General features: G+C 44.1%; 1 protein-coding gene across 1 annotated transcript; it reads left to right on the top strand.

Annotated features, from left to right (window-relative positions):
* Positions 1–5,381: 5,381 nt before the first annotated feature.
* Positions 5,382–11,518, top strand: LOC139554346 (streptococcal hemagglutinin-like). The gene is made up of 2 exons (XM_071367099.1): positions 5,382–5,676; positions 10,203–11,518. Exons 1-2 carry the CDS (start codon positions 5,382–5,384, stop codon positions 11,516–11,518), a joined length of 1,611 nt encoding a protein of 536 aa, XP_071223200.1.
* The last annotated feature ends 4,683 nt before the right edge of the window (positions 11,519–16,201 follow it).

Genomic DNA, 16,201 nt, shown 5'->3' with positions numbered 1-16,201 from the left:
GTAGTGATGAAAGACGAGGCCATGTTCACCAGCTGGGAAGGGAGGAAGAAAAACTGTGAGTGGTGATGGCTAACATCTGGGAAATGCTAGGACACATTACTCTGACAGCTGGACATTCTGGTCATTTTCATCCCTGGACTGTTTTTTAACCCTAAAAGCACCAACAGGGTAATTTTAGACCCAAAATAAATGGTAAATTGTTTAAATTCCTCAAAATATCATATATTCTTTAAAAAATCTCACACAATTATAGTCAAATGTGATGTTTCAAACAAAATGTTGTTGTATGTTTTTAACAAATATTTTGATCAATTTCATCCATAGCCACTTGTTATGAACCTTTGTCTGTTATTCAATCAAAGTGTTGTGTTTCTGTGATACTCAGAAGCTGAGAAATTTGTGACTGAGCTAATCTTACATACTGGTATGACCTATGATGGCCATCGATATGGCTGATTTAGGCCACCTGCCCATTACTCTCGGGGTGAAACCCTGAAGTAAGGCTGATCGAGACCCCCAGACGTTCCATGAACGCCTTCCAGACCCTAGACGTGAACTGGGGACCTCGATCAGACACTATATCCTCAGGCACCCCGTAGTGCCGGAAGACGTGTGTAAACAAGGCCTCCGCAGTCTGTAGGGCCGTAGGGAGACCGGGCAGAGGGAGGAGACGACAGGACTTAGAGAACCGATCCACAACGACCCGGATCACCGTGTTACCCTGTAAGGGGGGAAGATCGGTAAGAAAATCCACCGACAGGTGCGACCAAGGCCGTTGTGGAACGGGTAAGGGGTGTAGCTTCCCTCTGGGCAGGTGCATAGGAGCCTTACACTGGGCGCACACCGAGCAGGAGGAAACATAAACCCTCGCGTCCTTAGCCAAGGTAGGCCACCAGTACCTCCCGCTCAAACAGCGCACTGTCCGACTGATCCCAGGATGACCAGAGGAGGGTGACGTGTGGGCCCAATAGATCAACCGGTCACGAACAGCAGACGGGACGTACAGACGCCCAGCGGGACACTGGACGGGAGCGGGCTCTGCACGTAACGCCTACTCAATGTCCGCGTCCATCTCCCACACTACCGGCGCCACCATCCAGGAGGTACTTTGTCACCTGAATGAGAATACGGAATCAAATGAAGAAATGGAGAAGCAAGTGAATATACCAGACAGGTGTGAAACATAGCACCCTCACCTGGACACTCACCTGTGTAGTCCAGGTGAGAAAACTCACCTGTGTAGTCCAGGTGAGGACACTCACCTGTATAGTCCAGGTGAGAACTTACACCTGTGGGATCCATAGCAGATCAACCGCCAGGATAAAGTGACTCAGGGGGCAGTTGAAATCGGTGATGCAGCACAATTTTGGGGGGTTCTTGCTTTGGATTTATATTTAATTATGCTTATATCATGCTATACCACAACAGACCAAGTTCAAGTTCAAATGCCGAAACTCCGAGACCATTGACTGAGTGCTTTTGAAGTGACAAGTTGGCACAATTTCTTTTGCATATCTTTACTGTGCTGTATCAGCAGAATGGACAGTGCCCTATACACTAAAGCAAGGCTGTTTTGGTAATGAATATTGGCTACAATATAGATAAGGTAATTCACCTATTACAAAGCCTATATGAATGCAGCCGTACACACAGCTGACTTATTACACATTTTGTTGTGTTACAGCCTGAATTCAAAATATATATATTTTTTACATTTCACCCATCTACACACAATATCCCATAATGACAAAGTGAAAACATGTTTTTAGAAATCTTTGCAAATTTATTGAAAATTAAATGCAGAAATAAAAATTAAATGCAGAAATATCTCATTTACATAAGTATTCACAGCCCTGAGTAAATAATTTGTAGAAGCACCTTTGGCAGCGATTAGATGTTTACACACCTGGATTGAGCAACATTTGCCCATTAATCTTTTCAAAAAATGTCAAGCTCTGTCAAAATGGTTGTTGAGCATTGCTAGACAACCACTTTCAGATCTTGCCATAGATTTTCAATTAGATTTAAGTCAAAACTGTAACTCGGACAGTCAGGCACATTCAATGTTGTATTGGTAAGCAACTCCAGTGTATATTGGACTCCAAATTTTGGCCTTCGTTATTGTCCTGCTGAAAGGTGAATTTGTCTCCCTGTCACGCCCTGACCGTAGAGAGCTTTTTATGTCTCTATTTTGGTTTGGTCAGGGTGTGATTTGGGTGGGCATTCTATGTTCCTTTTTCTATGATTTGTATTTCTGTGTGTTTGGCCGGGTGTGGTTCTCAATCAGAGGCAGCTGTCTATCATTGTCTCTGATTGAGAACCATACTTAGGTTGCCTTTTCCCACCTGTATTTGTGGGTAGTTGTCTATGTGTAGTTGCATGTCAGCACTCGGTTTAAATAGCTTCACGTTAGTTTTGTTGTTTTGTTAGTTTGTTTAGTGTTTATTTGTTTATTAAAGAAGAATGTATTCAAATCACGCTGCGCCTTGGTCTCATCGTTATGACGAACGTGAGACTCCCAGTGTATGTTAGAAAGCAGACTGAACCATGTTTTTCTCTAAGATTTTGCCTGTGCTTAGCTCTATTCCTTTCTTTTTATCCAAAAACCTCCCTAGTCCTCGCCGATGAAAAGCATACCCATAACATGATGCAGCCACCACCATGCTTGAAAATATGAAGAGTGGTACTCAGTGATGTTGGATTGACCCCAAATATAACACTTTGTATTTTTTGCAGTTTTACTTTAGTGCCTTGTTGCAAACAAGATACATGTTTTGGAATATTTTTTATTATGTACAGGAGTCCTTCTTTTCACTGTCATGTAGGCTAGTATTGTGGAGTAACTACAATGTTGTTGATCCATCCTCAGTTTTCTCATATCACAGCCTTTAAACTCCCTGAGCGGTTTCCTTCCTCTCCAGCAACTGAGTTAGGAAGGAAGCCTGTATCTTTGTAGTGACTGGGTGTATTTATGAAAGTGAAAAGCTGATTTAGTGAAAATCTGATTTACCTAACTCAGTGGAGATCTCCAGAGTTAGCCATCCCTGAGACTGGGTCGGGTAGCGGAAGTTAATGCAAGACAGCTTTATAAATTCCAGTAGATAAGACAAAGCACTTTATTAGATTCAATAGACACATCACTTCAATCATTATACGTCTTGATTAATTAAGCTAATTGTGTGATAATTCGAAATATAAATAAGTAACTTTACCTAAAATACTGGTATCTAAAGAGGAACCTGCATGTCCTGGCAAAGAAGCATCGGAAAGACAGGGGATGTTAAGAGGTCAGTAAAAACAGATTGTTTAAATGAAACTCCTCGTAGCACTTAACATGACAGCCTAGAATAAAGTGGTAATAACATGGTGATAGTCAGCAGATGACAGAACAAGGCTTTACCATGAGAGTTGGTGTCAGAGGGTGAAGCATGAGAATATCCTCCACCACCTCCTCTATCACCTTCTCTTACACCACCATCACCACTTCCTCTTATACCACGTCATCCATCACCACCTCCTCCTCTACCAACTCCTCCTCTTCCTCCTTCACCACCTCCTTCTTCTCCACCACTTCCTCCACCTGCACAACCTCCTCCTCCTACACTACCATGTCTTTCACCACCTCCTCCACCACCTGAAGCAGACAGAAACACCTCAGGCCATTCAGTGCTACCATGGCTACGTTTACACAGGAAGCCCAATTCTGATCCAATTATTGTCAAAAGAACTGATCTGATCAGCCAAAAGAACAATTAGTGAGATTTGTTTTTCTATTGTGTTAACGCAGCCCATCTGCCAGATATTTAATATGAGAATGCAATGGTATGGCCTAATGCCATTACTTCCTTCTGATACCAAAGTTATGCTTTTTAAAATTTGACCTTTATTTAACTAAGTGCCATCCGTTTTGTCACCAAAGCCCCATATACTACCCACCACTGCGACCTGTATGCTCTCGTTGGCTGGCCCTTGCTTCATATCCGAGGCCAAACCCACTGGCTCCAGGTCATCTATAAGTCGTTGCTAGGTAAAACCCCGCCTTATCTCAGCTCACTGGTCACCATAGCAGCACCCACCTGCAGCACGCGCTCCAGCAGGTATATTTCACTGGTCACCCCCAAAGCTAATTTCTCATCGGCCGCCTTTCCTTCTAGTTCTCTGCTGCCAATGACTAACGAACTGCAAAAATCACTAAAGCTGGAGACTCATATCGCCCTCACTAGCTTTAAGCACCAGCTGTCAGAGCAGCTCACAGATCACTGGTCCTGTACATAGCTCATCTGTAAATAGTCCATCCAATCTAACTCATCCTCATACTGTATTTATTTATCTTGCTCCTTTGCACCCTAGTATCTCTACTTGCACATTCATCTTCTACACATCCTACCATTCCAGTGTTTAATTGCTATATTGTAATTAATTTGCCACCATAGTCTATTTATTGTCTTACCTCTCTTATCCTACCTCCTTTGCACATGCTGTATATAGATTTTTCTACTGTATTATTGATTGTATGTTTGTTTATTCCATGTGTAACTCTGTGTTGTTGTATCTGTCGAACTGCTTTGCTTTATCTTGGCCAGGTCACAGTTGCAAATTAAAACTTGTTCTCAACTAGGCTAACTGGTTAAATAAAGGTGAAATAAATAAAATAAAGATTCAGCCTACACATAATGTCCATATGTAACCTGATACACTACCAATTGACAGCCAATACTATTACCAAACCAGTAAAGGAAGTGAATGGGTTCCTAGAAAATATTTTTCAAATGTACAAATTGTATTTGTATTGAGTGTTATAAAGGAAATCCTCCCTTAGCACCTTAACGAGGTGTCAGGCTGAGCGCTTATACCTACAGGAAACCAGCCTTGAAGTCTAGACAACCTTATTTAACAGTCCATTAAAAACCTTTCAATACATTCACTTACAAATATATATCCTGTATTGTAAGACTGAAACATTACAAACTTCTGCAGTGAGTTTAACTCACAATGTAAGATCTGTTTTTGATGGAAGAAAGCCTCAAATAAAATGTCTCAAAGTGAAATAATTTCCCTTCGAAATTGTTTTAATTAAGTATGTTAAAAAGCAGCTGTTCTGTGCTGGATCAGTGTGGGTGTACGCACCCCTGCAATAGAATGGTGTGGGTGTATTCCGGTCAGTAAAAATATTCATGTGAGTAGACTGCTGATTGGCCAGCTCAGCCAATGAGCCAACATGACAACATGTTCAATGAGGAAACGGTCTGTTTGAGATACAACTTTGAGGTGGGAATTATTAGGTGTCAGTGAGTCACAAACCAGTAAAATACGTAGAGCCGGGTCGCTCTCTTTCATGGTCCTTCGAGACAAATTTGTGACTTTGCTGACACCACTTCAGTATGGAGGCCCACAGAGACCACACAGGGTATTTTCCACACTGCCCCCCTGCAGTGCAGTGGAGTATGGCTCTGGGGTATCCAGTGAACTACTACGATGTGGATTATACCCCCTCTCTGGAGCCTACGGGAACCACGCCTGCCTACGATGCAGCATGGACCCTGTCCTACATCTGTGGGATACTGCTCAGCACCAGGTGGGGCTGCATCCCCAACAACCCAGCATGTGGATTATTCTTCTACGTTTGGATATCAGGGAGTTGCAGCGCAGTGGACATCGCCACAATTGTCATATGGAGTACAGGAAGCTCATGTTGCCCATATTGAGCAGAATATACAGTCTTCTTGGACTTATGCAACAGAAGACCAGATCCAGGGCTTCCTCCTGTCTGGGGAGCCCTCTCCAACAGGTTGCCATGGAGAACACGGGACAGTCTATTGTTTGACTGTGACCATCGGGTGTGACTATATTGCCTCTCCAGTATGGAACGCCTTTTGGGTCTTTGAGTGTCAAAAAAGATACACGTCAAATAAGCTTTAAATTTGCACGTCAAATAACACAATGATATTATAGAATGTTGTGTGTGCTGAATTTGCACGTGCAAGCCAAGCGCCACCATTACTCTCTGTCAAAGCTGTTAAAAAAAGTCTGCGAAAAGCATACACCGACCACGAACGATGCGTTTACAATACCGCGTTGGTAATAAGCCATTATTTGTTCGACCGAATGGGAAAACGTCGGTGTAAGCTTTGATATAAAATCAGGATCAAACAAGCATTATATATTTAAAAAAAAAAAGCAAATATCTTTCATACAGATGTTATTAGCAATTTCTGGGGTAGCTAGCTAGCTTTAGCTTGGTACCTAGCTATCAACAATGCAACCACCCTGAAAACAATGACCAGTTAATGACTGGTCATTTCGAATATTCTTAGCAATGATTTAGGAATCAATGTGAGTAAGTATTCGCTAGGTAGCCACTTGCTGTTCGCCTATTGCAATTGAACTTCAATTCATGAAAATAACTAGCCAGCCAGCTACTCAACCCTGTTGCCCAAAACTAACGTTATAAACAGCCAGCTAACTTCATCTGGCTAGTGAGGCTCGACCGGACCGGGTTATGTGTTGTGAAGCTAGCCACAATAAGGATTAGCCACATTGGTGGAATTTTCGGTTCGCATTCAAAATAAAAGACCCTCTTTGAAAGTGACGCAGAAGGTTACAATTGGTGTAATCATGCCATATTTAGACTAGACAATGTTAAACAAGGTTGGAATGTGGAGCAATGAAATGGGTTATCTGTCTACTCGGTGACACCCACAGAACACAACTGTGAAAAGTTTACACAAATATTAGCGTCGTAGCTCTTATCGTGGGACTGTGACTACGTGAAAACACCTCCCCAGTCAGCCTATTGTGCTTATTGACATTCATATTGCAATGTACAGCTTTACCTAAGGATTTGGGATCAATGAAATGGGGTATCAGTCTACTCAGTACCCAAGTACTTTTTTCCCAAAGTCCTCCTCAGAGTTATCAGGCTCCAGAACATCCATGTTGTATTGTTTTTCCTCTGGAATAGTGTTCAATACACATAGTAGGTTGACTGGTACAATAAATGTGGCTCAATTCACAGTGGTTTCAGAATCCCACAATAAGAGCTACGATGCTAATGTTCTCTGGGTGCCACTGAGTAGACTGATACCCCATGTCATTGATCCAAAATCCATAGGTAAGGCTGTACAGTGACATAAGTATCCCACAAACGCAATTCTTACGTGTTATACATCCAGTGTGATTTCAACCGATTTTTGTGAAATTAACAAATTATAGTCTTTTGTTAATTTTATATAACAACATTCCAACCTCATTTAGCATGATCTATTAAATTAAGGCATAATTCCACTATTTGTATTCATTTGAATCACTGTCAATTACAGACCTTTATTCTGAAGGCTAACCGTAAATTCCACTATTGTGGCTAATCCTTTTATTAGCTAGCGTCACATAGATGGGTCCGACCACCATTAATCAAATAATAACTATTTTAGATAATGACAGCTAGCTAGATAGTTAGCTAGCTAACTATAGCTACTGATACAGATTATGTCGTTTTGCTATGTTTAGCAATTTAGCAACAAAATTGCTAAATTGGCATCACTGCTCCTCACATGAGCGATATCGATCACCCACAGCTCGTGGCTTCAGCCAATCAGACTCTCTCCATGCACCCCACACTCTGTCCATGCACCGATCACGCATTCTCTGATTGGTCAGATGCTCATAGTTAGCCCTTCACCACATAGGGACTCATATGATTACGTCTTTATCAATAAAAAAAAGAAACATTCTGGTATAATACTCTATTGGAGAGGAATGTGATTAATGATAGTTTTTTTTACCAACAATATTTGATAATTTACTTTAAATGTACTCGTATGTCCTGTTTTGTAACTTTATCATATTCAGATTTTCACTTTTATCTTTTGTTTGTAGTTGGGATTATTGAGGGCACCATTTTAGTTTGTTAATAGCATTAAAATGTCACATTTAGCATAGCATTGTCCTCGTCTCACCAGCACTGGCTGGTCCTATGGTATCCTGACACATGACTCTCTGCCTTCCCCTCCTTCTCCCTCCCTCCCTCCCTTCCCATCTCATACACCTTCTTCTGAGAGTTCCACTTCACCCTCCTCTACCTCAATCTCTATCTTCTCCGGCTTTTTCTCTAAAGAAAGAAAGTATTTAGTTGATTATCTGTTCAAATATCACAATGAATACTAATACAACTTTAATTCAATGAGCTACTTCCATACCTTCCACGGGAGCAGTTGAAATTGTTGTTACCAAAAAGACAACCACAGAAGTAATTACAAATATTTCTGCAGATAAAGAAGATGTATATCAAAATATGGAGGGATGCATAAGTGTATATCAACCGTTTAATATCAAGGATCAATTATATTCCTTCTCCAATCTGAAGTGTATGATTTAAGTTGAAATACAGTTTTGCAGATGGAGGTGAAGTTTCTTTGTGGATTGATACATTTGCCATAAACCTACAGTACATGCATGTCATATTTATTTCCTCAGTGCAAACATATGAGATGTCACTAGGGAGCAGTATTCCAAAGAAATCGTATCAATTGTGTTACATTAAGAGGAAGAATCAAGAAAGAGTGCCCAATAAAGCCAAGACCATAACTGAGAATCAGTGTCATCTATTTTATCAGATATTATGTATTCTTCAACAACAATACCAACGGCAAAAATGTATTTAGGTTATATAAATTATTTCTCAAGCGCTTGAAAACCAACTACCTCGATCATATGAAATGTCAATGCATTACTAGTAAATTGTTCATTGTGTGGATGGATACCAACCCAGAGAGGCAAATCATAAATTGATCAATTACATCAGCATTACAGAACAATAATCATATTCAAGGCCTAACCAAAATCTCACGCTTTGAACAAAACAAAACAATACGCCTGGACCAAGATACAATCTTTCATTACCAAGATGACCAATTACAGGATTCATTATACGCAACATTTGCAGCTCTTCATTGTTTACTCACCGTGGCAACATGTTTTGTAAAGGTCTATGTGGGAAACACAGGAGCAGAAATATAGAGCAGTATGGTGAAAAAATTGAAAGATTATGTTATAATACTTTTATTGCATCAAATGGTTGTTTTATGCAACAGAATAGAGTATTGTTAACTATTGTGTGTGTGTTCTACTGAGGATGGGCCTCTGGGAGATAACACTGACAGGAGATTTACCATGTCTTTTGGGTGATAAAACCTAAAGAGCATTCCAGAGCATGAGTTAATGCTTCTGTTCTATACGGGGCCAGACACTGGTCTCTACACAATGAGAACTGTTGACACAGCAGATACTGTCTGCTATGTATTATAGGTATCTTTCATACAAATCTTAACCTTGTGACCCATTCTATATATCTGTTGTTCGTCATGTAGGTTGAAAGGGGTGTATCTTGGCTATAAAATACCTTTGTACTTTTTTCTCGGGGCTCTCAAGGAATCATTTGAGCATGAATTGTCGACCAGCCATGACCAGCCATCATTATCGTAGAGTACTCAATCGATTCACTTTATATGTGTGCTTTGTATTGACCTGCTCCCTTATTAATAAGTGATTAAAGATTTAGTTTAAGTATAACTCTGACTTGTGTGATAAGTTTGTCTCTCCTCATTTGATAGTAAAGAAATGAACCACCACAGCAGGTAACTGTAGCACACAGGGTTTTAGACTTCCTTAAGCTTGACTGGGCACCACTATATGTTTTATACCCTCTCATCCCCCCATTTTGGGAAGGGGCAGGACTTGTGGGATAACCCCAGCCCCTACCAATTGAGCTCAGCTACTCCCTAGCTAGGTTTCTTCCTTACAGGTGAACATATTACTAAAACACATTAACATTAGAGATAGAGATACAAACAGGAATAAAATAAAATAAAAATTCCAATATGAGCATTCAATTTATTCAAACAAACCCTGAGTCAGGCCGTCTCTAACTGATGGATCTTGCTGAGAGTGAGACTGTGGACAGATCTGGATAGTGGTGAAGAGTAATCTGAGTACCAGTCTCTGTAGCTAACATTCCACTCCTTGCCACTCCTTGTCATTGCCAAACATATTGGCATTTCAGCAATCTCAAAATTCAATATGCAGCCGGATATACTAGATTAAGCCTAGTTAGGGAAGAGAAAACGGGTCAGGTTGCTCAACCATCTTGCCTTCCATGAATCCCCCTGACATGAGCTGTAACCTCTACCTCTAGTCTAACCTCTCAGCTCGGAGATCAACAGTTAAGAGCACAGCCACCCTTCTGACAGTGGAGGGCACAGCCACCCTTCTGACAGTGGAGGCCTCAGCCACCCTTCTGACAGTGGAGGCCTCAGCCACCCTACTGACAGTGGAGGGCACAGCCACCCTTCTGACAGTGGAGGGCATTGCCACCCTTCTGACAGTGGAGGCCACAGCCACCCTTCTGACAGTGGAGGGCACTGCCACCCTTCTGACAGTGGAGGGCACTGCCACCCTACTGACAGTGGAGGGCACTGCCACCCTACTGACAGTGGAGGGCACTGCCACCCTTCTGACAGTGGAGGCCACAGCCACCCTTCTGACAGTGGAGGCCACAGCCACCCTTCTGACAGTGGAGGGCACTGCCACCCTTCTGACAGTGGAGGGCACAGCCACCCTTCTGACAGTGGAGGCCTCAGCCACCCTTCTGACAGTGGAGGCCTCAGCCACCCTTCTGACAGTGGAGGCCACAGCCACCCTTCTGACAGTGGAGGGCACAGCCACCCTTCTGACAGTGGAGGGCACAGCCACCCTTCTGACAGTGGAGGGCACAGCCACCCTTCTGACAGTGGAGGGCACTGCCACCCTTCTGACAGTGGAGGCCACAGCCACCCTTCTGACAGTGGAGGGCACAGCCACCCTTCTGACAGTGGAGGCCACAGCCACCCTTCTGACAGTGGAGGCCACAGCCACCCTTCTGACAGTGGAGGGCACTGCCACCCTTCTGACAGTGGAGGGCACAGCCACCCTTCTGACAGTGGAGGGCACTGCCACCCTTCTGACAGTGGAGGGCACTGCCACCCTTCTGACAGTGGAGGCCACAGCCACCCTTCTGACAGTGGAGGCCACAGCCACCCTTCTGACAGTGGAGGGCACAGCCACCCTTCTGACAGTGGAGGCCACAGCCACCCTTCTGACAGTGGAGGCCACAGCCACCCTTCTGACAGTGGAGGCCACAGCCACCCTTCTGACAGTGGAGGGCACTGCCACCCTTCTGACAGTGGAGGCCACAGCCACCCTTCTGACAATGGAGGCCACAGCCACCCTTCTGACAGTGGAGGCCACAGCCACCCTTCTGACAATGGAGGCCACAGCCACCCTTCTGACAGTGGAGGGCACTGCCACCCTTCTGACAGTGGAGGGCACTGCCACCCTTCTGACAGTGGAGGGCACTGCCACCCTTCTGACAGTGGAGGGCACTGCCACCCTTCTGACAGTGGAGGGCACTGCCACCCTTCTGACAGTGGAGGGCACTGCCACCCTTCTGACAGTGGAGGGTACAGCCACTCTTCTTATGAAATGAAAAAGAGCAGCCTTCTGCATTCTGATCTCATTTCCTGTTCGCTGACAGACAGTAGAGGTGAAAAGCGCAGCAGTGGTGTTTCTGAGGACGGGATTATTAAGAACAGCCCTTAGCCATGGTATATTGGCCATATAACACAACCCCCCGATGTGACTTTTGCTATTATAAAATGGTTACCAAAGTAATTAGAACAGTAAAAAAAAATGTTGGGGTCATAACCTTGGTATATGGTCTGATATACCAGGGCTTTCAGCCAATCAGCATTCAGGGCTCAAACCACTCAGTTTATAATGAAGCTATTTTTATTTGTATCCTTTATTTGTCTGGTCTACCCCAGACAAACCCGGACCAATTGTGCACCGCCCTATGGGACTCCCAATCACAACCGGAAGTGATTCAACCTGGATTCTAACCAGGGACTGTAGTGTCGCCTCTTGCACTGAGATGCAGTGCCTTAGACCGCTGTGCCACTCGGGAGCCTGAGGCACTTGGGAGTGTGGTATATGGCCAATATACCACGGCTAAGGGCTGTTCTTAGGTGGGACGCACTGCTGTTTAGTCCCTCTGTCTGCCAACTAGAATAGTACATTAAACCCAATGGTGTCCAGAGAGCCACTGTTAATTCAGCCCTCTTCTCCAGTATTGGGTGATTGCATTCCTGCTGAGCTTGCTAATTCACATCAGTCACAGCCCAGGTCAACACCAGCCGAAGGACTGTTTTACGCTGTCATTAATATCTCGAGGCTCAGAGACTTATTGGTTTAATAAATTCTTCCTGATAAACTGGATAAATATATCTTTCATAACAAAAGTAATTACCTCTGCCATTAAAACAGACCCCCATTGTTGTCCACTGAAATATAAAACCAACTGTTCCCTTGATCAACCCAATAACTTTGTTCAACTGTATACACATGTAGGTACATTTTTGCATTGATTCATCTCTTTTTTATATAATCGCCCTGTTACTTGAATTGTTGATTTAGCAACAACCGTGACTTGACTTTTTCTAATTCAAGTCAATTTGGGACATGTTCAATGTAGTACACGTGTAGTTCTAATAGCCAGTTCTTATGTTCTAGTTGTTAATTGGTCAACTGAACAGAACCAGCACTATGGCCTAATTCTCTTTAGAACGTTTGGGACTGACTGGTACTCAGAGGAAGTGTGTCTCAGGAGATGCGACCCTTCCTCCCTTTGGATATCCAAATAACAGGGTTGATGGTGGGGGGCATGTAGAAAGGCTGCCGTATTATAGTGTTACATGCTGATTACACCAGGCGTGCGCCATCGCGTGCATGTTGATTTTGTCCACCCACACCAGACACCATCAGGACATGCAGGTTGAAATATCAAAACGAACCCTGAACCAACTATATTAATTTCTGGACAGGTCAAAAAGCATTAAACATGTATGGCAGTTTAGCTAGCTAGCTTGCTGTTGCTAGCTAATTTGTCCTGGGATATAAATATTAGGTTGTTATTTTACCTGAAATGCACAAGGTCATCTAATCCGACAATTAATACACAGATAAAATGGTTAACAGAGTTAGTTTCTAGTAATCTCTCCTCCTTCAGGCTTCTTCTGCTTCTTTGGACTGTATGTGGCGGTTGGCAACCAACTTTAAGGTGCATTACCACTACCAACTGGACTGGAGTGTGGACCTCATTTCATCTTTCAATCACCCATGTGGGTATATGCTCCTAAAAACCAATGAGGAGATGGGAGAGGCGGGACTTGCAGTGCATCATGCGTCACAAACAGAAACAAGTTCTATTTTAGCGGCTGGCTACTCAGACACTCATTGATGTGCACAAGGAGTGTGGATGCAATGATTGAATAACATCTATGTGTACATTTATTTCCCCATGTTCACGCACGCAACGCAGGTGGTGTGGTCAGCATGTTATGCCTTTTGCCAAGATTCCTCTTAGCTAGATCCATGTCCCACCTCCCCACATCACGTGACTGCTAGGCTCCTTGGGCTGGGACAGTGGGTTCCTGTTGTGGGCTGAAAGTGGCCTTGGAGCCAAGCTTGGGTAATGGCTGAGATTAGAGGCCTGACGGGCTGGTGGATTGATCCAGCATCGCCCTCAAAGGTTAACCAGTGGAGATGTAGTCTGTCTTTACAGGTGTAGTCCCCATTGGACGCTCCAGTACTACCACTCTCTGTTTCATCAACCAGATCTCCACTCAGGTTAGAGGTGACCAGCCAATCACACAGAGGAAAATGAGTAGCCTTCTACTTCGTCTTCTGGCAGGGCACAGACCCTTTGTTCTGAGCTGTTTGGAGGCTTTTGTCTTTGGTTCACTTCCCCTTACTTCCTCTTCCTTCTCCTCCTATCAGGTATCAAGGTAAGACCCAGATGCAGACCGTGTCGGAGTAACAATGTTTATTAAAGCAACAGGGGTAAAGGTACAGGACGGCAGGCAGGCTCAGGGTCAGGCAGAGGTTGGTAATCCAGAGGTGGGGCAAAGGTACAGGATGGCAGGCAGGCTCAGGGTCAGGGGCAGGCAGAGTGGTCAGGCGGGTGGGTACAGGGTCAGGACAGGCAAGGGTCAAAAACCAGGAGGATGAGAAAAGAGAGATTGGGGAAAAGCAAGCACTGACACAAACATTCTGGTTGGCTTGACAAACAAGATGAACTAGCAACAGACAAACAGAGAACACAGGTATAAATACACAGGGGATAATGGGGAAGATGGGCGACACCTGTAGGGGGGTGTAGACAAACACAAAGACAGGTGAAACAGATCACCTCTTCTTTCTCCTCCTCTTCCTCCGTCTCCATGCAGGCTGGGTCCTATCTGGACCACCAGGTTTGGTTTATTTGTAATGTGAGAAGACCCCCAGGTTTCAGGGGCCCAAACATCTGAAAAAAGCCTCACCGAAGATCAACACTGACAGAAACGTCATAGGGGCCTCCCGAGTGGCGCAGCGGTCTAAGGCACTGCATCGCAATGCTTGAGGCTTCACTACAGATCCAAGTTCGATCCCGGACTGTGTCGCAGCCGGCCGCAACCGAGAGACCCATGAGGCGGCGCACAAGTGGCCCAGCGTCATCCGGGTTAGGGAAGGGTTTGGATGTCCTTGTCCCATCGTACTCTAGCGACTCCTGTGGCGGGCTGGGCACATGCATGCTGACACGGTTACCAGTTGTACGGTGTTTCCTCCAACACGTTGGTTAGTCTGGCTTCCGGGTTTAGCGAGCAGTGTGTTAAGAAGCAGAGCAGCTTGGCAGGGTCGTGTTTCAGAGGTCGCATGGCTCTCGACCTTCGCCTCTCCCGAGTCCCCATGGGAGTTGCAGTGATGGGAGAAGACTTTAACTACCAATTGGGCAGAAAAAGGGGTACTAATAAAAATATAAAACAACGTCGTCATTATATATGCACAAACTCCTACGAATTGTTTTGGCTGAGAAGCATGCAGACGCCTTGAGTCTATTGTCCTGCTGCGGAAGGCAACTTCACACCTACAGTATGTGTTAGGGACCAGGTTGCCAGAGAACAGAGTCAGCTGACCTGGTAAGCCCCTGAACTTTTTAGTTGTCTCAAGGAGGGCAGGTTGAAATAACCTCAAGAAATTCCTGTCCTCCACCTCAACTCACATCCACATGGACAATGCTTTTTCTGGATTCCCTGACTGGTATTTAGGGCATCTTTGACCGTAAATCTCTTACACTACAACACTTTCACTTCCACCTAGTCCACTTCCTGTTTGCTGTGTGTGTGTGTGTCTGTCTTGAGTGTGGCAATAAATGTGTGTTCTGTACATCTGTCTCTTACTGGTCATTTCCGTCCTCTTACTGGGACGCTGGGACAGTTGCGCCACTTTCAGAGACCACCACTCTTTCTCAACAAAGCCAAGGAACGAGGAAATAAGCAATGCCATGATGCTTTCTTATAAGACAAAAGCCACAGTGACACTGTTGGATTGAAAGAAAATAAGGCCAAGGGAATATCATTACCTGGAAATACTCATCCATCCACAATGAAAGGTTTGTCAGAAATAGGAGTGTTGAACAGCACATACTGGAAGACATGAAAAACAATTGATGTAATGTGGTATCTCAAGATACCGTTTAGGATAAATGTGTGGCCCCTGGCCCTGACTTACCTGTAGCTATACAGTGATTGCTACCAGGCCAGTGCAGGCCAGTGCTACCAGGCCAGTGCTACCAGGCCAGTGCAGGCCAGTGCTACCAGGCCAGTGATTGCTACCAGGCCAGTGCTACCAGGCCAGTGCTACCAGGCCAGTGATTGCTACCAGGCCAGTGCACTTCACACCTCTTCTTCATGTCATCATTGACATAATCCCTTTTATTACAGTGTTGTTATAGTGTTACAATGTCTGATAAGGTTATCTGCTGTGTTGGTTACTAATGTGGTATATTATCCCAGACCCTGGATGTAGGACTTAGTATGCTACTATTCGACTTGACATGTGTCTGTATTTCAACTGTCAATGCATCACATTCTAGAAACTCCATTGATTATTGTTATGACATTATATTTGTTCGTTCGTTGTATTATCAAATTATTTATAGTTGATATTATTGTAATGTCCTGGTAGTCAGTGAGTAGGCTTCTTACTTGCTTCTCGTTTCATCAGCACATCCTTTACACATTCACAAAAACACACACATACTGCTTTTTATCCCAACAAACTTGCCCCCCAAAAA

Source organism: Salvelinus alpinus, chromosome 26 (assembly GCF_045679555.1).
Source record: "Salvelinus alpinus chromosome 26, SLU_Salpinus.1, whole genome shotgun sequence".
NCBI classification, from domain to species: Eukaryota; Metazoa; Chordata; class Actinopteri; order Salmoniformes; family Salmonidae; genus Salvelinus; species Salvelinus alpinus.
Note: the sequence above shows the minus strand (reverse complement) of the source record. Positions and strands in the feature narration are given on the sequence as shown.